Below are 24,719 nucleotides of genomic sequence, written 5' to 3'. Positions count from 1 at the left end.
CAGCTCTACACGTGTGTATTGAAGCAAACGATCTCTCTTGGAAAGATCTTTTTCAAGAAAGATCGTAATTGTTATGTCTATGGCCACCTTAACTGGACGTTTAGATGTATCAGGAGGCAGCTCCACAGTTTTGGTATCCTAGTCCCAAGGTTTGGCCACCCATGTGCTTAGCCAACTGAGAATAATACGATCATCTGGACCCTGGGCTAACAATTGGATTCAAATATGGCCTATAAAGACCCATACAGTGAGGACAGAGTCAATGTTTTTCAAAATGGCATGATTGATAGCTGGCCAAAAGTGGTCCATTTGTCTATCGGGATATCCATAGGGTGGTCCTCAATCAAGGCCAATAAACATGTACAACTTAATACTAATAAAACAAGAGTTTCTTGGGAAACATGAATAGTCCATGTTTTGCAAGATGCAGATAGTTATATGCCTTAGGGCTCATATTAAAGCGAAAGTCCAGACCAACTAATTACTGGATCGACTATCGAAGTATCAGTACCTACTCAATACCCTATTTAAGTTTCAAGTTGCTCTGGCGGGTCCCTCCTTGTTCTCTTCTGCAAAGGTGAAATCCAAACAGCGGTATGGGGTAATGGGGGGACATGGCATCCCGCTGAAAATGAGAAGGGGGATTTTCTGCATATTGTTATTTATTAGAAGCAACACAGCAGCTCATGGTATAATTAGGGATGCACCGAATCCACTATGTGGGATTTGGCCAAATTCCCGAATCCTTTGTGAAAGATTCGGCCAAATTCCGAATCCTAATTTGCACATACATGGGGCAGGAAAGGAAAAAGTGTAAAAAAAATGTTTTTTACTTTCTTGTTTTATATTTCCGGACCTTCATTTGCATATGCAAATTATGATTCGGATTTGGTTCGGCCAGGCACAAGGATTCAGTCGATTCTGAATCCTGCTGAAAAAGGCTGAATCCTAAACCGAATCCTGAATTTGGTGCATCCCTAGTTATAATACAAATAAAGCAAGTGTGTGTTGGAGACTTTACTACTGCTAGGCCTATGGGAGGAAAAGGTCCCAAATGCTAAAATGAGTGTTTTCTGGTCAAAATCCCCCTCCATGACTAGTGTTATAAAGATTCCTCTCAGGTATACAATAAGCTGCAACACCATTTTCGGGGTGCTTCTCCTACATCTTTTTTTCAGCCGTGGGTCTTTATTATCTGCACGCATGACCATGGGCAACCCCAAAAGCTGAAGCTTATTTGATTGAATGATAAAAAACGCCCCCAAATGTGAAATAACCTGAGAATCAATGAATGCCCATCTGTACCACAAACGTGTCTATCCAATCACAAAAGGGTGTCAGCTGCGTGGCACATGGAGTCTAAGTAGATATATAAATAAATGATGATGATATATAATTTATTTATCAGTGCAATGTCGGAATTAAATGGAAAGCAAAAATTGCCAGCTTTCCTCTGTTTGACTATGACTCCCTCATCCTGCAGAGATTTAGGCACTTGACATGTATTCTCCACTGTGTACAGAGCTTTCCAAACCTGTCAGCAGCACACTGTTAGCTCATGGATTACATTCTCACCCCTGTTGGTCTTTCCACATTAAATAATGTACAGCAGTGCACGGAGTCATACATAATGAATTAGCAATGTAGCTCTATAATATGACCTGTCTATTAGTATTCTGCAGGGAATACAGGACTCTGTTCTGTCTGGGATCCAAATTCATAAAGGGCTTATTCAATGTAAAGTCAAATTTTTGTATGTTATAGAACGTCTATTCTTCTCAGCTTTCCAATTGGTCTTAATTTTTCATAGTTTTTCTGCCTCTTTCCAGCTGTCAGATGGGGGGGGGGGGGGTCATTGACCAGCAACCAAAAACTATTGGCTTATTACTGAGCTTTCTATTCGGGCCTTTGCCTATTCACCTTCCTGTCTCTCATTGAAACCACTGCTTGGTTGTTAGGCTAAACCAGACCCTAGCAACCAGCATTAAACAGCATGATGTGGCCGTATAATGCACATTTTTTAAGGCTGATCTTCATATACAATTGTGGGCAATACGGTTGTTATTTACATTTTTTTTTTAAACTTTTAACAATTTTTCAAAGGGTAAAGTTTTTACATTAAAATAATTATAAAGTGTACAGTTAGTAGCTTTATATCAAAAACCTATGGGCTAGAGTACAATGCCGGTACTGTAAAAGAGCCTTGTGTGGGGTTTCATGTCATTAGAAATGGAAAAAGAACCAGAGACCCCAGCCCACAAAACAATTACACATGAATGACAGAATAAGCAAGTACCTCTTCTTCTTACACGTGTTCCAGTGGTGCATGCAGTGGGGCTAACTTACTAACACGGGTGCAGAACTGAACACCAATGCAGCTACTCATAGCAACCAATCAGCATTCAATGTTGATCAGTCTATTATAAGGTTAGATAATGAAAGGCAATATATTTTTTGCCTGGAATGTGAGTGCAACGTATGTTAAAAATCACCCCATTTATCGACAGGGGTGTGTGGCTCTTCACTACAACTCCCAGCATCCCACTGACAGCTGAAGCCCGGCTATAGACACAGGAAGGAATTCAGACAACCTCTTCGATACAGACGAATAACTGTGATGATCTTTTCCATGATGCAGCATATTCTCCTCTCTGTGTGGCTGCCGATCAGTCATGTGTTATACAAACAGCGCTGGGCACATAAACATGCACCAGGCCTCGTCTCCTATACATCACCTAGAAAGCTTTCCATGAAAGACTTAAAAATTAAAAATGATGTGCTTGATCTATTTTCTCATCAACCTGTACTGTTCTTCAGTACAGGTTAATGGCAGCCTACAGGACAGGCAGAGATAAATCACATTCCAGCTCACAGAAGAGTAAAAAAAAAAATCTGGCTTTGCTGAAAAATGAGCTAAAGGAGACCCTGCACTTAGCCCAGAAACCTTGAAAGTAACATGTGGGAGTGTGATTTTGATAAGAGGCTTCTATCTGTGTGGCGGACAAAAGCCTTTGGCAGTGTCTGTCTGAAATAGGTACATACTTCTATCAATAGGTCAAAACAGGATTCAGTGGGGAGGCAGAGGCATTCCAGGTTAGGCTCATAAGCAAACAAATCCTATTAAGGCTGCCCCTTCTTTGTACCAGGAGAGCAGGAGTCTAATGGGCATTCCACTGGTAACAGCTTATGGAAAAGGACAGCAATGGAGAGAGGGGTGGAAAAAAAAAAGGAGAGAGCGCGAGCGAGAGCAAAGAGTAATGATATAGAAGGAATGGCAGTACCCATATACCCCAGACACAAATATGCTGAAATCACCCTCTAGCCGAATCGCATAGGAGGCCAATGGAGGGGAATTTGGCCACTTTGGCTACTAAGATATGGTATAAACCCCCAAATCTCCCAGTACTGCCCTAAAAGAATCTATTTACAGTTTAGACAGGAATCACAGCAAACATGTACTTTGGGGTAATAGCAGAAAATATACATCCCAAATCTCAAAATAATCATCCTACGTGACTTGCCCAGTCCACTGTATGTATTCTGTATGTATTTCAAACGCTTCATTTACACTTCATTATGAGACCCAGTGACACTCCTGCCAGTCCAACTCAATGAAGCAAAGTTGGTCGCTTGAAAGAAGCCATGTGCAATTTCTCTTAAGGCTGCACAATTCTTTGTGCAAATTGTACATGATACAGCCTGCTGGAAAGGACTATATATAGGATCACATATCCTTTAGATTGAGACTAAAGTAACTGCGAATGCACCAATATTTATTTTAGTTTTATAATCCCTTTATAGCCGCTCTATTTGCATGCTAGCGGCTGGAGGGAAACATTATTCCTTGTGCTGCCTAAATATACAAGCAGAGCACCAAGGAGACATGGCCTATCATCCTTGGCATGACCAGGACTAAAACATTAAACTAAACATGGCAGAGCAGTTACTGGGATTAGTACAAGATAGAGAGAGAGCGAGAGAGAGAGAAGAGAGAAGAGAGAAGAGATTGATTATTAGCATAAACACTTTTTGTCAGGAAAATTTAGACTGGAGGGATTGGTTTATGTGGATTGTAAGTATGTTCTGTTGACAATGGGGCATGATCTGGGCATAATGGGGCATGGCAGGGTAGATTGAAGATTGTGACCAGGCAAAGAATTAATTTGGCCATTTTTTTTTAAATTGGGGCCCCGTGCTACTTAGTTGACAGGAAGGAAAACTAAGAAGGATATTGGTAAGTCTTTAGGCAGTTGTGAGCAACAAATCACAGCTCATCAAGACAGCCAATTATAGGCAGAAGATATTGGCTCTGTAGAGACTGATATAAAAATAATAGTAATAAAAATAAACACATTTACAATTATTTTGCCGAGATTATGCATTAAGTATTATATTGGCTATGACAGATCAAAGATTTCGTAATAAAAAAACTGTACATACTTGTAAAATTCTGAGTACTGGAGCTTCTCTCTCCCTCCTCGGCCAAAGAAATGGACAAGCAGTGTTGTATTGACATCAGAACTGTCTGAAGACGGTTCCTGCAAAACAAAACTATGGTTATCAATCAGCTACTGAGACACATTTGGGTTGGTGTACAGTTCTTGGAAACAAAAAAAAAATGAAAAATCAGCTGTAAAAATATAAAATCAGAACCTTGCATGTAGAAGCTATCAAGGGTTTTTACCAAAACCATTAAAGGCCAACCTAATTTAATAGTCAAGTAATTTGTAGCAAGGAGCTACACCTTTTACTTAAGAGCTGGTTCATCTTGTTATGGTTACCCCATTTTATCTGCAAATTATAGATTAAGTCCCCGGTTAATCCACAATTTACAGTAAACAGACTTTATGAACTTGGACAATACATGCAGCCTGCAGATCAGGAGAACACATTGGGTCATTGGGCCACCTCGGGGTCTAATTGATAAGGCTACAGAACTTCAGATCTTAGTTTAATTGAGGTTTGTCAATCCCGGTTACAGGCATATTTACAACTACAACACAAGCAGCCTTGCTGCCTTCTGTGAATCTGAGCTAAATGCTTCCAGCTCAACCTTCTCAACAGCCAAGTAGGTCCATGTGGGAACAGGAACATGTTGAGAAAGTCCCAAACAAGTGCAAGATTCTTCCCACCTCTATCACTAAAAACTAGCTAGAAAAGACTTAAGCAGGAGGGTCAAATGGCGGTTCTAGTATACGTTGATTTATCCAACATCAGTTTAAGAGAAGAGCAAAGTCACTGGCAAATGGAGCTAATGAAGTCCACTGATGTGTCATATACAGTACTTTGCATCATTTGTTGCCTTATATCTTCTGTTTGTTTTCCCAAAATTTCTATTAGCACAGGGATGGCTAACTTTGGCCGGCAAAATGTTGTCAATCGTCCAATCCCAGGACAGCTAAAGGCTCTCCATTTTAAAGTGAACTTTTCATACCATCATCATTTACTAAAACACAAATTTTTTCTCCTAAAATACATATTTTCATAATTGCGCGAATAGTTTTTAATCACAACTGATTTATAAGAAAAACAACTTGCAACAGAGCGAAGCACGGCTCAGCAACACATTTAGAAATAGTTTGTAAACACTCACTAAAAAAATGCATCAAAGGTCCATTAAGTTAAATTCCTAAGCCTATATTAAAGGGCAAGGTGCTGAATAGTTCAGGAATGCCAATCTGCCCTCCTCATATAAACACAATCTTTAGACGTTACGTCAACAATGACTAATTAAAAGCTGTAAGCTGGTGATTTGTGCCAGTAAAATGACCTTCTTATCAGGACTTACTTGCCCATCAAGGAGCAAAAAGCATATTTTCTTGCCAGCAGTAGTTCTTCATAGAGACAAGCTTTCTTCCAAATTGTATTAATTACATAATTTATGTCTTGCTGCTTATGTAAGAGACACAATGCTTATTAGATAATATGGCCATGACTAAGAAGGCTTTCTTTCCATTTTTGTAAACTTGCTCCCGCTACCTCTGATGGGTTCTTATCTATAGTAATACTTAGTAATTGGTGGGATTTCTGCATATCACCTAGATTAAGGCCTATCTGCAGATACCACATTTAAAATGAACTCACTGGCGATGTATGGGTTTTGATACGCAACACCTGCCAAATCTATGAATACTTTACTATACGTGCCAGCATAATCTTGTTAATTATAGGCTCCACCAGTTACCATTAGAGTTTTATAAATGTACTCTTCTGTGTGCTGGTGTGGAAATTGGAATCTCTCCACCAGCGGCTCTGGAAAGGTTTCATTACAGAACTATGTAGTGTGCCTGCAATCTTTCTCATTAATGAGCTACATTATTCTGTCCAACCTGGGGCCCAGTATATCTAGATCAGTGTTTAATGAAGACCTGTTACGGATCTATAACACAATCTGATGCATCATTTAAAAGCTGGAATTGGCACAGTCACAAAAACCCACTAGCTGGTGCTACAACAACCTCTTAAGGTGGTTATAAAGCAGCCGAACCACCATAATATCTGGTCTGTCTGTGAGCTTAAATATATGCCAAGATGGCTGATCAGTATAGTCAAAGTCGACCAAATCCAAGCTTTAGAGTTTTAAAAAAAAACCCCTAAGAATTAAAGTCATAGAGGCCCTTTCTTCAGAACATGAGTCAAAAATACAGTAAGGTTGGGCACATTTGCCCACAAGGAGATAGGCCACATGGCGGACACCTAGTGAACTAAGAGCTTTATTTTCAGTACAGGTATGGGATTAGTTGGGCTTTTCATAATTCTTTTTGCTTTTTAGATAATGCATTTCTAGATATCTCCCATAGACTCCAGTTATCCAAATAATCCAAATCATTTTCCAAATGATTTCCATTTCTCTATAATAATAAAACAGTACCTTGTGCTTGATCCTAACTAAGATATAATTAATCCTTATTTTTTTGCAGCTATTATAGGCTGCAGCTGGGCCCAGTTCTGCACAACTCGCGGCCCGCCTCTGGTCCATGGCCGGGGGTTGAGGACCCCTGGGCTATGAGACACTAAAATGGACCTGATGAAATGCGATTAGCAAAGGGGATGCCTATCAGTGGCGTAACTACCGGGGGAGCAGGGGGTGCCATTGGGCCAGGGCCTGCACCCCCTCAGGGCCCCCCAGCAGCTCGCACGCCACTTATTCCAGCCAGTTCCAGGCGTACAGAGGGGTGGCCCGGCTGTGCGTCCTGCGTCAGGACCCGTCCCCCTCTAGTTACGTGGCTGATGCCTTTGCTGGTCTAGTTTAATGGTATCTCTCTGTACTGGCTATCAGCATATTTACAGCAGCTTGTTTCTGTTGCAGGTATGCTTATAGAACCCACTAGAGGATGTTTCTGACAGTCCATACTAAAAAAAAAGTTGGCACATATACCCTATTGGCTTTTTGTAAAGGGATTAAAACACTATTTGCCTTAATTGGGAAGTTATGGCAAGCCAGCCAGAGAACAAATAACGACGTCCATCCCGAAGAATAGTTTGGGTCTCCATTAATCTTCTACTACTTTTTAGGCTTGATAAAACTTTTCTGCCAGCACATAATGCAGCTATCATTATCTCAGTTTTAAACTTCAGCTGGCCATAGACGCGTAGATGTACCTTCAGTATCAGACGAACGATCGCACGGTGCAATCTCCCAACCTGCCACTAACCATTCAGATTGAATAAAGCAATAAAAGAACCGATCAGACGATGTTCTGCCCGTAACAGCAATCGTACAAAAGTTATGCGAAAGCTGGTGAAAGTCTCCCTCTGATATCGTCAGATCGGCAATACGTGCAGAGAAATTTTTGGTAGCCGACAGAAATCTTCTAACCTGTCCCATTGACTTAATGACTGATTGCCATGGCATGAAAAATAACACTGAAAAATAACACTCCACATAGTCCGAAAATCGTACGAAACAAAGATTTGTACGATCGAATCTTTGCGTCTATGGCCAGCTTTATTGGCAAGTCCACTGGTTGATGCATATTCTGGCAATGTGTGATTAGCACTATGTAGGGCTGCACACAACAAAGTATACATGCACTGTATCTGGGATATATTCATTTTTCTACTCAAGAACACTCCAAAGTGCTGTTAAAGTGGCATGTGCTTGTGAAAGGCTCAATATCACTAACTATAAACCGATAATATACGAACATACACTAGATACAATGACTATGAAATATTTTTTTTTTTAATATTTTACAAATTATTTTAATTCCTGGTCCTTGTTTCCGTGTCTTTATCTTGTTTGCTTATTGCCCCTGCTATTCTACCATCGGTTATTCTGTGATTGATGCAGACCTATATTCATATGAAGTCATAAAAATGAACAAAGAACCGGCTACCGCCAACTGGATCCAGATGATTTCATTACACTGTACATCTGAACTATGCTAAACTACGGACGCCTGGGAAAAGAACAGGATTTCTAGTCTAGATTAGGACTTAATGATTTCCTTGAATCATTGCAAAGTTGTGTGGTACTTTTTAATAATCTTTAGTGCATTTCCGGGATGCCTCGCCTTCACAGCCTGAGTCTTATGGAGTGATCGAATGTGAGAGGAGTGGCTTAGAAGTGACGAATGGCACACATTGCGTAAAAGTACCCAACCTGGTCGTGTAGTCTGTTATTGGTTTTAACAGAAACAGCTCGTCACCTCTAAAATAACATGAGAAAACTTTTTTTTTTTTTTTTAATCAAGACTTTTTTTTTTATATGCAGACTTCTGCACTGCAATTAGTTTTTCAAAAAAGCAAACAGATTTTTATAGTTAATTTTGAAATCTGGCATGGGGCTAGACATGTTGTTAGTTTCCCAGGGGCTCACAGTCATGTGACTTGTGTTCGGATAAACTTCAGTCACTCACTTTTTACTGCTGTACTGCAAGTGAGTGATATCACCCCTTCCCTTTCCCCTCAAGCAACCCTTCAGCAGAACAACGAGAAGGTAACAAGATAACGGCTCCTTGGTATATATGAGCATAGCACTCAATAGTAAAAATCCAAGTCCCACTGCGACTTCCTCAGTGACACTGAGTTTGAGAATCAATAGCTTAACTGAAAGCAGTTCCATCATGAAGCGCTGACTGTTTCTGAAAGCACATGATCAGGCAAAATGCACTGAGATGGCTGCCTACACACCACTATTCCAGCTAAAAAAATATTATATTTTTGTTCAGGAATGTAATTTTATATGGTAGAGTGAATTATTTGAAGTGTAAACAATGTAATTTAGAAATTAAAACTACACCATAAAAATCATGACAGAATCCCTTTAAGATGCCAATTTAGCCCCTTCATATGCAACTGGCAGATTATATGGGCCCTCCCTGGTGGTTATCTGGCATTGGCCTTCATTATGATCTGATTGTTGGCTCAAGGGCCAAACAAGCTGATCAGCCCAATGTGGACCAGCAGATAGGTGGGCATATCAGGGAAAGACCTCACCGAACTAGCGGGTCTTCAGGTGTATGGTCACCTTAAGTATAATATAGGTGGACCCTAACGGTATGGTCAGCTTTAATGATAGGAGATGCCTTTATTCCAGGTGGATTAGTATTGTCATTGTATTTCCAAAGAATTCTGTAGCACATAGACTGCTGTCTGCTCCCTGTGCACTAAAAATTAGGTTTTTCCAGCTAATTGGGTTAACATGTTACAATATGCATATATTATCTAACAAAGATCAGATCGGATCAGAAACTGCGGTTAAGCTAAATCCTAACCATCTCCAGAGCCAAACCTGTTCAAACAAACTGCTGGCACCTATTGGACAAATATTGATATTCTGAAGCATTTCAACCCCTTAAATCCGAAAATGCAACATTTTAATGTTGACGGATGACACGGGCATCCACTCTGCAAACAGCTGGAAAAAAAACATGAGAGGATTGGAAAGTGCAACATTTAGAAGAAAACCATCCTGTGAAATATTTCACATTCGCTGACTTGTAAAGAGGGGACAAATAAATAACAAAGAACATGCTTCTTTTAGCATCTGCCCCACTCCAAAGCTAAACCCACACAATGTGCTCAGGATTTCAGTTTATCCTTTCACCACTAGCTTTGTGGCATTCTTTGAACACAACAAACACATGGAGAATTTTTTTTTTTGTGGGGTGGGAAGGCAGGGGGGAGCCGCTGGGATTTCAACAGAACTATTCTTATGATATCTAAATAACCTCTGTGTCTTTTATACTACTGAAGAGGTAGGATGAAAGATGAGAATCTTTCCATGAGACCTAATATAAATGGTTATTTAGCTTTCAGCATAGGATGTAACCAAACCCATTAAGCCGGAGCTCCTTTCATGCTTATTGCATATGTGATATTTCAAGTGTTCTACTGTTTGAATGGCAACTGTTTCACGGCTTTTATATTTTTACTTTTTTTGGGAGCATTTATATTTTATTGGGTTTCTAAAATTTAAAAATCATACTGGTACCCATAGTAGGAAAGCAAATAGAATGACCTAAACCCATAGAGGGTCACAGATATTCGCACAGGCACTGAAAACATAATATTGCATACAAGGGGGTAACAAGCCTTTTTACTTGAATCTTTTTAAAGACTAGCCCCCATATGAAATAAAAGCCACTTAAAGTGGCCATAGACTTACAATTACGATCTTTCCTGGAAAAATGACTATGAAGATTTTCATTCATCCAGGTCATGGTATATCTAGCATAGGTAAATCTAAAAACAACTGGACTGTGAACTGTGGGAAGATCTCTGCATATAAACTCTTCCACTAATGTCACCTCTTTGAAGAGTTACAATGTGCCATTGTGATTGGATTAGTGGAAGAGTTGATATGCCGAGAACTTCCCACACCGGTCAGTTGAACTGAAGAAGCTGCTCGGATGAGTAGTGAAACGTCTTCAATGATTATTCAGCAAGTCCATTGTTGAACTGAAGAAGCTGCTCGGATGAGTAGTGAAATGTCTTCAATGATTATTCAGCAAGTCCATTATTTTTTGTTGTTGTTTTTTTTTAGATTCTCCTATACTAGATATACTTTACTGGAAAAGTTCTTTCCAAGAAAGATTGTTCGTTTCAATAGACACGTATAAAGCTGAATCGTCAGATCTACACGTATAAAGCTGAATCGTCAGATCTACAGGTAAAAACAATAGCATTCTACCTGTATCTGATGATTCAGCACTAACAATGGGTGATGTTCGGGTTCATTCAAAGGCGCCCAACAGTGTCGGACTGGGACACCAGGGGCCCACCCAAAAACCTTAGACCAAGGGCCCACCATAAAACCTTAGACCGGAACCCACTCTCAGTACTATTATTCTTCCTCTCCTCACTCAACCTCTATTCTCCTAGTTTGTTTTCTTTACATACTATCTATTTAGCCTCTTTGTTCTCATAGAAATAGGGAATGGCCATGAAGTAGGCTGAAAGTTTAGCAGCACAAGGGCCCACTGACACCTTGGACCACCGAGAGTTTTCCTGGTATCCCGGTGGGCCAGTCCGACACTGGCGCCCAATCTAAATTTTCCGGCCAGCCTGATCTACGAGCCAACTGATATCCAAGTCTTCTGCTGATATCAGTCAACTTTTCTCCCACCACACGCACTGATTATTGTACGTTAATTCGTTTTGTACGATATTATTGGTGTGTTTATGGCCACCTTAAAGGACCCTTATTAAAAAAAAACCCTACCCCACATAGACCCCCCCGCCCTCCTCCCCCCTCACCTTCTCTGCTACCCTGGGCAAATGCCCCTAACGTTTTACTTACCCCTCGGAGCAGATTCAGGGATCTGAGTTCATTGCAGCCATCTCCCGGGTCTACGTGTCTTCTTCCGGCGTTTTGGCAATTCCCATCAATTTCGTTGCATGTGCAGTTGTCGCGAACTGGGAAATTGCTCCAATTGCGCTACGCCGGTCTCATTCTCAGATTACCGAAGACTCGGAAGATGGCTGCCATGAACTCCGATCCCTGAATGTGCACCGAGGGGTAAGTAAAAAGTTAGGGGCATTTACGCGGGGTAGCAGCTAGGATGGAGGAGAGAAGGGAGGGGGCTCTATGTGGGGTAGGGTGGTATGGCTTTTTTTAATAAGCGATTTGTTTCTCTTTTACATTTACCTAGGGGCAGTAACCCATAACAACCAATAAGATGTTTGCTTTTTAACAGGTGACCAGTAAATTCTAACGGTTAAATGGTGGCTATGGGTTGGGGATGCACCGAATCCACTTTTTTGGATAAGGGTTACTGCTCCTGGGAAAACTTAGTGCCTTTTACTACATAACCTCCTAAGAGCTCATACACATGGGAGCAAGATTTGTGCATTTGAGATGAGCGATACTCGCACACGTTTCTTCAAGCATTTTCTAAACCCAACATGAACAATTTTCTAATGTTTGACACATTTCAGTTTATATTAGGGCTTAACATTCCTTGAGAGTAACAATGACCTTACTGGCATTTTAGATTAGTGTAATTTGCTGCATTTTAACTCCATTAATAAACCACCTAACAGTTTTGTCAGAAGGGATTAGTGGGGTACTGTATAAAATAAGGAACTACAAAGAAAATACAACACAAATTTGCCATGCCATCCCTGACTATTTTGTGGGTACATTAGGAAAAAAGCTGAATTAGGCTGCACCCTCTTTTTTTGTATTTGGAACTTTGATCTTGCAGCAACCTTGTGCTACCAGTGAACATATAGCATAGCAGTAATATGGTAAAGTATCAACAGATACTTCTCTGACACTATGAGGCCAATATACGAACGTTTGTATTCCATTCATTTCCACAAATTGATTTTTTTTTTTTAGAGCTATATATTGTGGATTATACCAGTTACTCTAAACCATGAAAAATTCATGGAAAATATAAATACAATCTTTGCCATCTAAGCACCCTTGAGGTCATGTAGATGTCAAAAGGATTTGTCCTTTTCCAACAGGAATTCATTTCAAGCTTTTAGAGGTTTATTTTGGGTTTTTTTCATTTGCGTAAAAAATTAGAGGCTTTCGAGGTTTTTGTATTAGAATTCGGATTTGTTCCGTATTTTTATCCTTTCGTGCTTTTAAGGGTAGGACTCCAGAAATGATTTTGTCACGATCCGACGCGCTGCGACAAAACGCATGCAACTTGTCACATGTGACAAAAATAAGGTAAGAGATAGAATTGTCGCATGGTGTCGCAGCGTTGATCTGACGCGACTGTCGGATGCAGACGCAGCATGCAGCTTCTGCATCCGACAGCCGCATAGGATAAAAGCTGCGACACCATGCGACAATTCTATCTCTTACCTTATTTTTGTCGCATGTGACAAGTCGCATGCGTTTTGTCGCAGCGCGTCGAATCGTGACAAAATCGTTTGTGGAGTCCTACCCTTATATTTGCTTGCCAAGTAATAAATTACTTGGCATTTGTAGTTTAGAGGAATTTTTTTTTTGTGGTTTCTAAAACCACTAAAATCAGAATGTTGATAAATGGGTGTTCCCATAATTTATGTTCGGCAGCGGGCAAGAGGTGAAGGTACGGTAGCAACGTCCCACATTTTGATGATGTATCTTACTGCGAATAGTAGGTCAAGGGTAGACTGCTAATATGGCTCATCTCTTTGTGCATGGGGTGATACTGGTGATCAGAAAGGGCTTTGTTGGGTTGGAAGCTGCTCCTTCCCTTTACCGTCCCCCAAAAAAACATTGGAACCAGCAGTTACTGGCAGTATTCTATGCAGTGTGGATTCTTCCTTTATAGGAAATTATCAACCTTCTGTTCTGCAAGGCCTATAGCAAAGGTCAAAGGACATGAAGTTTATTTTTTTTAAAGCCACTTTTTTCTACAATTTGCTTAAATAACACCTTGCATACAATTACTGTTGGAGGGTTTATATTTCCTTTAAATCTCTTACTTTCCACAAAAATAAATACAATCCCTTTTTCGGAGTCCAAAGCAGCGAATACGCCAGCCTTGGCTTGCATGGATTAATTTAAGACAACATTTCTAAATAAAACCTATGTATTAAGCAACGATTTAAAGAATGCAAGGCTGTATAAGCATGCCCAGTGTATTAAACCTATATTTGTACTCCCATCTCGAACCATGACTCAAAAAATCCCCGTCTTTTGTGTTCCACTAAAACTCTTGGCGGATGAGCAGCACATTCTTGTAATAACACTTCTAAATTGGAGATGATGTTAGTGATCACAAGGAAGCTGAACAGTATACAGCTCTCCAAGATACTGATGGGAAGGAGACACATATAAACAATACCTATCTTGGCTTATCTTAGATGACAAAGCCTATCCCTGCATTTATAATAAATACGCACCAACTTGTTTTCTGCTCTCTTTATCAGCTGAAATTCCAAGGTGGGATTGGCACATTTCCAAGTAAAATGTTAGTGGGAGTAACAGATCAGTTTTAAATTCTACAGAACACAAACCTTCTTTGAATCACACAAAATACCCTTGTCAGTCCTGCTTAGTGAATTCTACCTGGCTACACAGAGTTTTAACCTTAAATGAACATGCAGCCATTGTGCTTTGTGGCAAGTATCACTCATTGAAATAAATACTCCTTCCTTTTCACAATACATTTAGTCATTTTATTATGTCTCTCTTATTTAGTAAATTGCTTTAATACAAAATAGAATTTCGATTTCAAGAGGACACATTTGATGTAAATAATAATTCTGGGAGAATGTTAAAAAGAAGCTAAAGGACCAGACACAAGACTGATATCTGGAGAATACATTAAAAAATGATGATGAAGGTAAATTTAAAATAGTCAAAGTGATACTCAAATGAAATATCCCGGTAGACCCCTCCGTGTCTGCTGGAAAAATTCTCAAATACATCTTTGTTTAGAAAAATGATTCAATGAGATGCAACACTTTAGATGGCAAACAAAGCGAAGATCATTTTGTAGGGTTTTCTGACCTTGTGGGTGTCGAATTGTCATCCAAACAATTTGGACACCATGTCGATTGGTCGTTTCATTGATTGAACAGGTGAAAATATTCATCAGATAACAATAATATCTTGGCATGTACTGCTGACAATATCCATGGGTGGGACTGGGACATAACTTTCATACGATTGTTGTCAATTCAGAGGCACATTTATCAAAGGTCGAATTTCCAGTTTTTTTAAACTCCTTTAAATTCTAATGTACTGGAAATTCGACTGGGGGGTTATTTAATAAAAAATAGAATATCTAAAACTCATACTAATTTTACCAACTTGAATCAAATTCGAATCTAATTCAACTAAACTTAGAAAAAAACTTGAATGTCAGGAAGGCTACAAAATGTCCAAATTGTCTCTGGACGTCTACCCTTAACTTATACATGAACTCGGCAGGTTTTAGGTGGCGAATAGTCACATTTGAGTTCTTTAAGCGTCAGAGTATGATAAATCTTGAAATTCTAATTAAAACTCTAATCGAGTTTTGATAATTCACTAATCGAATTTGACAGTTTTGACCACAAAAAAAAAATTTGAAATGTCGAATTCGAATTTTAAACTCAACCCTTAATTAATCTGCCCCCAAATGTATTGAACGTCGTATGATTTGTTAATTTTTCTACAGTTTAAATCTGAATGTTAGTTTTAGATTGTTGTATTAAAATGTAAGATCAATATCTGAATGTTCGCTGTACGACAATTAGAAGTGTATGGCCAGCTTTACATGATTCTCTCTCCGTTGTGGTGTTTCTTAAAGAAGAACTTAACCCCCCAATAAGAAAAGCCCATACCTACCACCCTAGTTTAATAGTAGAATAAAAAGTAGCAGCACAGATCTGCAGTTTGTGTGGCTCCCTTCCTATCTTCTAATTGACGCATCCCCTGCCCTTTGAGGTGTGACCTTTAGGAGGTGAGCCCATTAAGCAATCAATGATAGGAATGTGCTGGAGAGATTCTACAATTTGATTTCCATTGCAGCAGAGGCAATGAGCATGCCCAATAGGCACCTTCTGAGGTCTTCAATGTCAAAGAAAGAGAAGGAGAGCTCAGCAAAAGGGACGGAGCTTCATGCTAGACAAGGAAGTAATTAAAAGAGCTGCAGTTGAGCTGCTTGTAAAAGAGAAACAAAATAAATCAGATAAAAAAATAAATAAGGCTTACTTATCCTTTAATTTCACATAGACTTAAGGTACAAAGACCTTGTAAAGGAAAGTAACAGTATTTTGCTGAAATAATTTCTTCAATTATGGCATAGGCAGATATTATCCTTCTACTATTATAACATTGTATATTGATATCAGTAAGGCATTTTGCATCCACCTGTTTAGAAATGTTAAAGAAATGTCCTTAAAGATGGTAATCTCTAAAGGCAGGCCTGTTAGCCTAGGATCTTTTACACACAAGGTTCCCTAAAATAAAATGAAAGCATGTAGGGAACAGAACAAATAAAAAATCAAAAGATGTAACTGGTTGGTTTTCACAGAAAGAATAAATACATCTGAAAATAAGTAAGGGATTCCATTAAGGAGAAAGAACACCATAAGTATATTTAGAAGCATTCTTGGAGATGATCACATAAAGCAGCCGTTGGATTATGTGAATTTGTTACATTCTATAAGAGACCGGGGCTTATAAAGTATATAGAAGGATGTATTGCTGAGCTTTATATTTGTACTACAGGTATGGAATCCGTTATCTGGAAACACGTTATCCAGAAAGCTTCGAATTACAGAAAAACGATCCCAAGCCGAGTTTTCAGAGCGTCACTTGTACTCCATTATAATCAAATAATTCAATTTTTTTTAAATGTATTTCCTTTTGCTCTGTAATAATAAAACAGTAACGATACAGGTATGGGACCGATTATCCGAAATGCTCGAGACCTGGGTTTTCTGGACAAGGGATCTTTCTGTAATTTAGATCTCTGTGCCTTAAATCTAATAGAAAATCATGTAAAAATTAAATAAAGCCAATAGGCTGGTTTTGCTTCCAATTAGGATTAATTATATCTTAGCTGGAATCAAGTACAAGCTATTGTTTTATTATTATTATAGAGAAAAGGAAATTGCTTTAAAAAATTTTAATTATTTGATTATAACGACCGATGCTCTTTAAAATCGACTCTACCAGATTATTGGACGAAAACCAGCGCGGATCACAATGTCAAGAAACATCTTTAGAGACGGCTGCCATTGACTTCTACATGACTTCGACAGGTTTGAGATGGAGTATTTTCCCTCTAAAAATTTGAGTTTTCCCCTTTAAAAAACGTGACTAGAAATTTTAAAGTTCAACAAATAGCCCCCCTGGTCTACTAAAAAGTCATGTAAACATTAAATAAACCCGATAGGCTGGTTTTGCTTCCAATAAGGATTAATTATATCTTAGTTGGGATCAAGTACAAGCTACTGTTTTATTATTACAGAGAAAAAGGAAATCATTTTTTAAAATTGGATTATTTGTATAAAATGAGACTATGGAAGACAGCCTTTCTGTAATTCGGATCTTTCTGGACAATGGGTTTCTGAATTACTGATCCCATACCATAGCCCTCAAACATTCAATGTTTTCAAACAAAAATAAGGACAGAAACTGCATTGTTAAGCTATTGGGCACACTAGAAAGAAGAGCAGGGAAAACACTTTTCAGCTGGCCCTAGACATTCAAGAGGAATAAAGTGTCTCAAGGACTCACTTCAGCTGAGAGGATGTTCCTGTTTTGGTTTCAGATTAGTTAGGCTAGACATCGGAAAGGCCACATATCCGGTAGCAGCCTACATTGTATTAAGTGGAACTACTTCGGAGTTTATGACTTTTAAGTGCAAAATAGACAATATAAAATCTCTTCCTAAACAAGCAAAGATCTGAGTGACTGGGTAAAGAGGATTAAAAAATGAAACAAAAATAATCATTTAAAAAATATCTTAAAATTCTCATTACAGTTACATGTAAAAGGCTATTTCTACCTGGTTCGATTTGTGGCCACATTCCCATCCATAATAAACAAGGGAAAGTTGTGCTCACCGCTTATTTTTATACCATTAAGGGTGCAATGAGGGTGTGACCACAAAATACATATAGAGAAATACAAGAGTCCTCTGCACTCAACCCATTATCAATATATTTAAGACAGAGACATTTTGTGCATACTGCTACTGAAAAATGCCTTACCCTTTAAACAACACAGGGATTGTTTGTCCATATATTGCAATATATTTAAGATGGCCAACTACGTCAAAGTCATCCCATATCTGGCCAGTCCTACGCTTAATTTTCATCTGATTCATTAAGAATTCTATTGCTTCATTATACATTTTACAAGTTTTACCTGCAACCTACTCGCTGCCAGAAACAAAGAAGTAGCGCAAGCGTAGGAGCTGACAGCAGGACAGGAGCACTGACACAAAATATCAGAGCTCCAGACCTTCAAAGTTTTTCTCATGGTGGGGCCCGGTCCTTGGTACTTACACCACTGGTATGATGCAATAATTGTTCTTCATTTTTTCTTATTCTCTGTAGTTTTTTAAAAAAAATGATTTCCTTTTTTGGTCATCAGCTCTCCAGTTTGGGATTTTAGAAGGTATCTTGTTTCTAGGGTCCAAATTACCTTAGCAACTGGGGACTGGTTTGAATGGAAAAATAAATTTTTTTCTCAGAATATTTTTAAATTTTTCACAATTTTTTTTTTTTCAAGTAAAAATTTTGGGAGTTAATCCCTGTTGGGAATTCACCATTTGCTTCACCGCTAGAGTCCATGTAACCCCAGCCCTAGAATTCAAATACATTTTTTGGATGCTTTCATGCTGGAGAAGAGTAACACATGATAAATACCTGTGTATGAAAAGCCCAGAAAACTGGTCTCTGACATTTTTCACGTGCAAAATTGGGCAATAAAAATAAACGAGGATACATGTGTTTGATAAAGTGATCTTGCTATAAAGGAATAGTGCAGGAAAACCTATTATGCTCCAAAAAAAAAAAAAAAAAGAACTGTAATCACCTGTGTAGAGGTTACTCCTCCAGAGCCCATCTTCATGTCTTCTTTGTGCCCAAGAATTCTCTGTAACTACAAAATAGAATGAAGATTTATCTACAATCTCTATAACAGCAACTGTATATATGTTACAATAGCACAGTATTCATTTGTGATATTCTCCTTTATAATGTGTATTAGATAACCTAAAGGTAACCTAAAGCACCTAAGCTTTTTTCCAGCTTAGCGGCTTTAATTTATGTTTCTATTCCTTCGGACAGCTTTGGGGATAAGGATGTGGGCATATATTTAAGCTGCAGACGATGAAAAAAAGCTTAGGTGCTTTAGGTTATCGGTACAAAGCTGATTTCCGGGTCAGTGCACAGAAGAATTCAAGCTTCCTTCACTTTTCTCCTAAGGGACAATTTGAAAGTCAAATTCAAGCTTAAGACTTGAAAAAATCCAAGGGGAAGTAAGCCTTACCAATCATTATAGCTATTTTGGGGGGGAAATAAGTGTTACAAAATTTGGTGTTACTGGTCCTTTCAAAGTTAAGGAACCATTGCTTTAGTGGGATACTGCCACATCATATGAATAAACACTGGTCTGCTTACTGCAGAAACAGCTTGTGTAATCTACAAACCCTCACTGAATCCCACCGCCCCCACAAAGCTGCCCTACAGCAAATTCATTCCAGGGCCTCCAACATGTTTAGTGATTGACCTGTCTTACCAATTATATATTGTAATTGCTCATTAATTAGGGCACCATGGCTTTGGGGCAATTTAGCACCAACATTAGTGTACGTGCACCTTACAATATTTTATGTTAATGCCATTTCACCCGCCCTTTCCCCACTCAAAAAGTCATTTGGGTGAAAAAGCACCTACCTTCTCAAACGGTCAGTCCTTATACGAGCAGCAAAAATAAAAATTGGCTTATGAGTAACTTGTTTGCTTTAGTGGTCACAGTTACATTTCATCATCCATTTTAGTCAATTCAAAATTTTTTAAAAGTATTATTTTTATCTGTAATAATATAACAATACCTTGTACTGATGGTAAATAAGGTGCATGAACCCATATTACTGGCAAAACAATCCTATTCGGTTTATTTCATGTTTAAATGATTTAATAATATGACAAAGTGTAATCTAAAAAACTACGTTTTTAAAATTGCACTTCAAAATACAGTTGGGTCCATAAATCTTTGGAAAGAGACAACTTTTTTCCCATTTTGGTTGTGTACATTACCACAATGAATTTTAAATGAAACAATTCAGATATAGTTGAACTGCAGACTTTCAGCTTTAATTCAGTGGGTTGAACAAAAAGATTGCATAAAAATGTGAGGAACTAAAGCCTTTATTTAACACCATCACTTAATTTCAGGGGCTCAAAAATAATCGGACAAAATAAAAAACTGAAAATAAACTGTTCATTTCTAATACTTGGTTGAAAACCCTTTGCTGGCAATGACAGACTGAAGTCTTGAACTCATGGACATCACCAGATTCTGGGTTTCCTCCTTTTTAATGCTCTGCCAGGCCTTTACTTTCAGTTGCTGTTTGTTTGTGGGCAAATGCAGCTCAATTGGGTTCAGATCAGGTGACTTTACTTGGCCATTCAAGAATATTCCACTTATTTGCTTTAATAAACTCCTGGGTTGCTTTGGCTGTATGTTTTGGGTCAATATGAAACACCTCCCAATCAATGTGACTGCATTTAGCTGGATTTGAGCAGACAGTGTCTCTGAACACCTCAGAATTCATTCTTGTGCTTCTGTCCTGTGTCACATGATGGATAAACACTAGTGTCCCAGTGCCACTGGCAGCCATGCACACCCAAGCCATCACACTGCCATGTTTTATACATGATGTGGTATGCTTTGGATCATGAGCTGTTCCACACTTTTTCCTTGCCATCATTCTGGTAGAGGTTGATCTTGGTTTCATCTATCCACAGAATGCTTTTCCAGAACTGTGCTGGCTTTTTTAGATGTTTTTTTTTTTTTTAGCAAGGTCCAATCTAGTCTTTCTATTCTTGATGCTTATGAGTGTCTTACACCTTGCATTGCACCCTCTGTATTTACTTTCATGCAGTCTTCTCTTTATGGTAGACTTGGATATCGATACACCTGCCTCCTGGAGAGTGTTGTTCACTTTTTTGGCTCTTGTGAAGGGGTTTCTCTTCACCATGGAAATCATTCTGCGATCATCCACCCCTGTTGTCTTCCGTGGACGTCCAGGTCTTTTTGCTTTGCTGAGTTCACCAGTGATTTCTTTCTTTCTCATGATGTACCAAACTGTAGATTTTGCCACTCCTAATATTGTAGCAATTTCTCTGATGGGTTTTTTCCTGTTTTTGCAGCTTAAGGATGGCTTGTTTCAACTGCATGGAGAGCTCCTTTGACCCCATGTTGTCTGTTCACAGCAAAATCTTCCCAATACAAGCACCCCCCCTCAAATCAACTCCAGGGCTTTTATCTGCTTCATTGATAATGACATAATGAAGGAATTGCCCACACCTGCCCATGAAATAGCCTTTGAGTCAATTGTCCAATTACTTTTGAGCCCCTGAAATGAAGTGATTGTGTTAAAAAAGGCTTTAGTTCTTCACATTTTTATGCAATCTTTTTGTTCAAACCATTGAATTAAAGCTGAAAGTCTGCAGTTCAACTACATCTGAGTTGTTTCATTTAAAATTCATTGGGGTAATGTACAGAACCAAAATTAGAAAAAAGTTGTCTCTGTCCAAAGATTTATGGACCCAACTTTAATTCCAGATTCAATAGAAGCCATGATATTGTCTGCCTGTTCTGCAGGGATCAGTTTCCACCACCCTTACACTCACATCCAACCCCTCCCACACCTTGTTCCACTGTGATGGAGTCTGCTCTCCAGAGAATCTGTGTACCACCCACTATGGAAAGGACTTCAATGCCAAAATCCATCACTCCACAACAGAACAAGGTGAGGGAGGGATTGCATTACACTGTGAGCCTAAGGGCGTTTGAAAATGGTTTGCGAGAATAATATGGCTTCCTTTCAATTTGCAGAACCATGCATGTCTGTATATAAAACAAAAATAAGCCCAGCTGAATTAACTGAAGTAAAAAAAAAAAAAAAAAAAAGGAGTGGAGGTATATTTTGCCTTTAAGAGCAAAATGCTGCTTGTACATACATACGTACATACATACATACATACATACTGTACATACAGAACATATCTAAACATTTGGCTCAGATGACTCGCCATGGTCAACCATGTCATTCCATTTCCAGATGATCCAACCCTTTGCCATGTAAATTAATATTTTGCTATTATGACAAAACGTACGGAGCGATTTTCCAAAAAAGTTTGCTCCCATTTCAATATATTATTGGATCAGGGCAAATTCTCCAAACTTTTACTATATAACCATATAAACAGAGCTTAGTGATGTCATCGGTTATAATCAGAGTTTAGTGATGTCATTTCTGTCACATGACTCACTGAAAGTTGTGGATTATAATAAATAAAGGACCCCCCTGTTGCAAAATATGAAGTTATGACCTTCGGCCTCGTGCTTTTATATGGTCCTTAGTAACTTATAATATCCTTATATCTTACAATAGGGGTACTTTATGCATTATATATCACTATATTTATAAGCCTTACAAATAATGAAAGATGTTCCTGCTACTTAAGGTGGCCATACATGGATAGATCCGCTCATTTGGCGATGTCGCCAAACGAGCGGATCTCCCTCCGATATGCCCACCTTGAGGTGGGCAATATCGGGCAGATCCGATCGTGGGCCCTAGGGCCCAACGATCGGATCCTAGCATTCGGTAAACGGGCGGTCTGATCGCGGGACCGCATCAACGAACAGATGCGGCTGTGATCCGACGGGATTTTCTGTCCCATCCGATCGAGATCTGGCCAACATTCGGCCAGATCTCGATCGGGGAAGCCCGTCGGGGGCCCCCATACACGGGCCAATAAGCTGCCGACACATTCTGTCGGCAGCTTTTATCGGCCCGTGTATGGCCACCTTTAATCCAGAAAAAGTATACATACAAACCCCATGATACTCTGCCTTACACGTTTCATACCCTCTGGTACTTAATCACAGACAGTCGAGAACCTAAATTCCAGTAGCTGGTTAAAAAGGGAATAAACACCCTCCCACCCATAGATAGATAATTAAAACCAAATTAAGTTACATCATTTAAAGGGGTGGTTCACCGTTGAGTTTACTTTTAGTATGTTATAGAATGGCTAATTCTAAGCAACATTTCAATTGGCCTTCATTTTTTTCTTTTTTCTTTATAGTTTTTGCATTAATTGCTTTTTTCTTCTAACTCTTTTCAGCTTTCAAATGGGGGTCGGCAACATCTTATACAAAAACATTCTCCGTAAAGCTACATAATTATTGTTATTGCTGCGTTTTATTACTCATCTTTCAATTCAGGCCTCTCCTATTCATATTCCAGTCTCTTATTCTAATCGAATCAATGCATGGTTGCTATGGAAATTTGCACCCTAGCAACTGGATTGCTGAAATCACAAACTAGAGAGCTGCTGAATAAAAAGCTAAATAACTCAAAAAAACAAAACAAAACCATTTGCAAATTGTTTTAGAATATCACTCTCTACATCATACTAAAAGTTAATATAAAGGTGAAAAACTCCATTAAGTATAATATAGATACATATAAGGGGACTATATTGTTCTGCATGCATAACAGAACACTTAGAATTCCTATTAAACTGCAGTATAATTGAGTTTTAAGTGTTTTGTTATCAAGCCTTGTGGCTAATACACTTTAGAAGGAAAAGCGTATATGTATATAATTAATAGCATGCCAATTCAATTCAACTATCTTCAGATTTTACCAGGCTATTAATAATTGAAATTGGGTCTGTGCGGAGGCAGCGGGTGATTGTTTCTCTGGACCCTAGTGCAGCATGTGTACAATTTTATCATAATCTAAATATTAAAGTGAAAACTTAATGGGGGAAAAACATGAAACATTAACAACTAACAGTGTATTGGCAACTACGATGTAATATATTCGCTGCAGTTTACTCTTCGCTGCACACATTATCTGTTTAATGGCAATTTCCATCAGTAGAGGAATGCACGAGAGCTCTGTTTATGACATTAAAGGAGAAGGAAAGGCTAAAAGTAAGTAAGCTTTATCAGAAAGGTCTGTATAAATACACCAGTAAACCCTCAAAGTAATGCTGCTCTGAGTCCTCTGTCAAAAGAAACACTGCATTTCTTTCCTTCTATTGTGTACTCATGGTTTTCTGTATCAGACTTCCTGTTTTCATCTTAAACCTCCAGGGCACGGGCTTGAGCAAGCTCAGTTTGGCAGTTTGTTCCTCTTCCCCTCCCTGCTGTAATCTAAGCCCAGAGCTATGAGTGAACAGGGAGAAACTCTTGCAGGAAGTGATGTCACACCAAGCTAATATGGCAGCTGCTATCCTAAACAAACCGAGAGCTTTTAGAGCTGTTTACTCAGGTACGGTAAAGCATTCTGCAGAATAAATATAGTGTTATAGCTTGCACTATTGTGTCTAATCTATTGGCAATAAACTGTCTCTGTATCTTTCCGTCTTTTTAAAGGGTTTCAATGAAGCAATCGTGCACACAGCAACCAGGGGATTTTTGTTTAGATCATGTCTTAATATTGCAATTTGTAGGTGGATTATGGATGCTTATTGTCGCGTGTGATGTGAGTCAGGCCTGAACCTTGAGCTGAAATAGCACTAGCAATGGCTTTATGGATCAAGCGCTGACATCATTAGCATAACAATTTCAC

The 24,719-nt window shown here is 38.8% G+C and overlaps 1 protein-coding gene across 1 annotated transcript in view; it reads right to left on the bottom strand.

The window, feature by feature from the left end:
* The window catches only part of micu2.L (mitochondrial calcium uptake 2 L homeolog), a 204,302-nt gene that overhangs the window by 18,128 nt on the left and 161,455 nt on the right, over positions 1-24,719 (bottom strand). The window contains exons 7-8 of the mRNA XM_018247734.2: positions 18,935-19,000; positions 4,441-4,538 (exon numbers count right to left, since the gene is read on the bottom strand). Coding sequence (XP_018103223.1) covers positions 4,441-4,538; positions 18,935-19,000 — 164 coding nt within the window. The remainder of the gene's footprint in view (positions 1-4,440; positions 4,539-18,934; positions 19,001-24,719) is intronic.

The sequence above is a fragment of the Xenopus laevis genome, chromosome 2L (genome assembly GCF_017654675.1).
Source record: "Xenopus laevis strain J_2021 chromosome 2L, Xenopus_laevis_v10.1, whole genome shotgun sequence".
Classification (NCBI taxonomy): Eukaryota; Metazoa; Chordata; class Amphibia; order Anura; family Pipidae; genus Xenopus; species Xenopus laevis.
The sequence above is the reverse complement of the archived record's forward strand: the minus strand, read 5'-3'. Positions and strand labels throughout refer to the sequence as shown.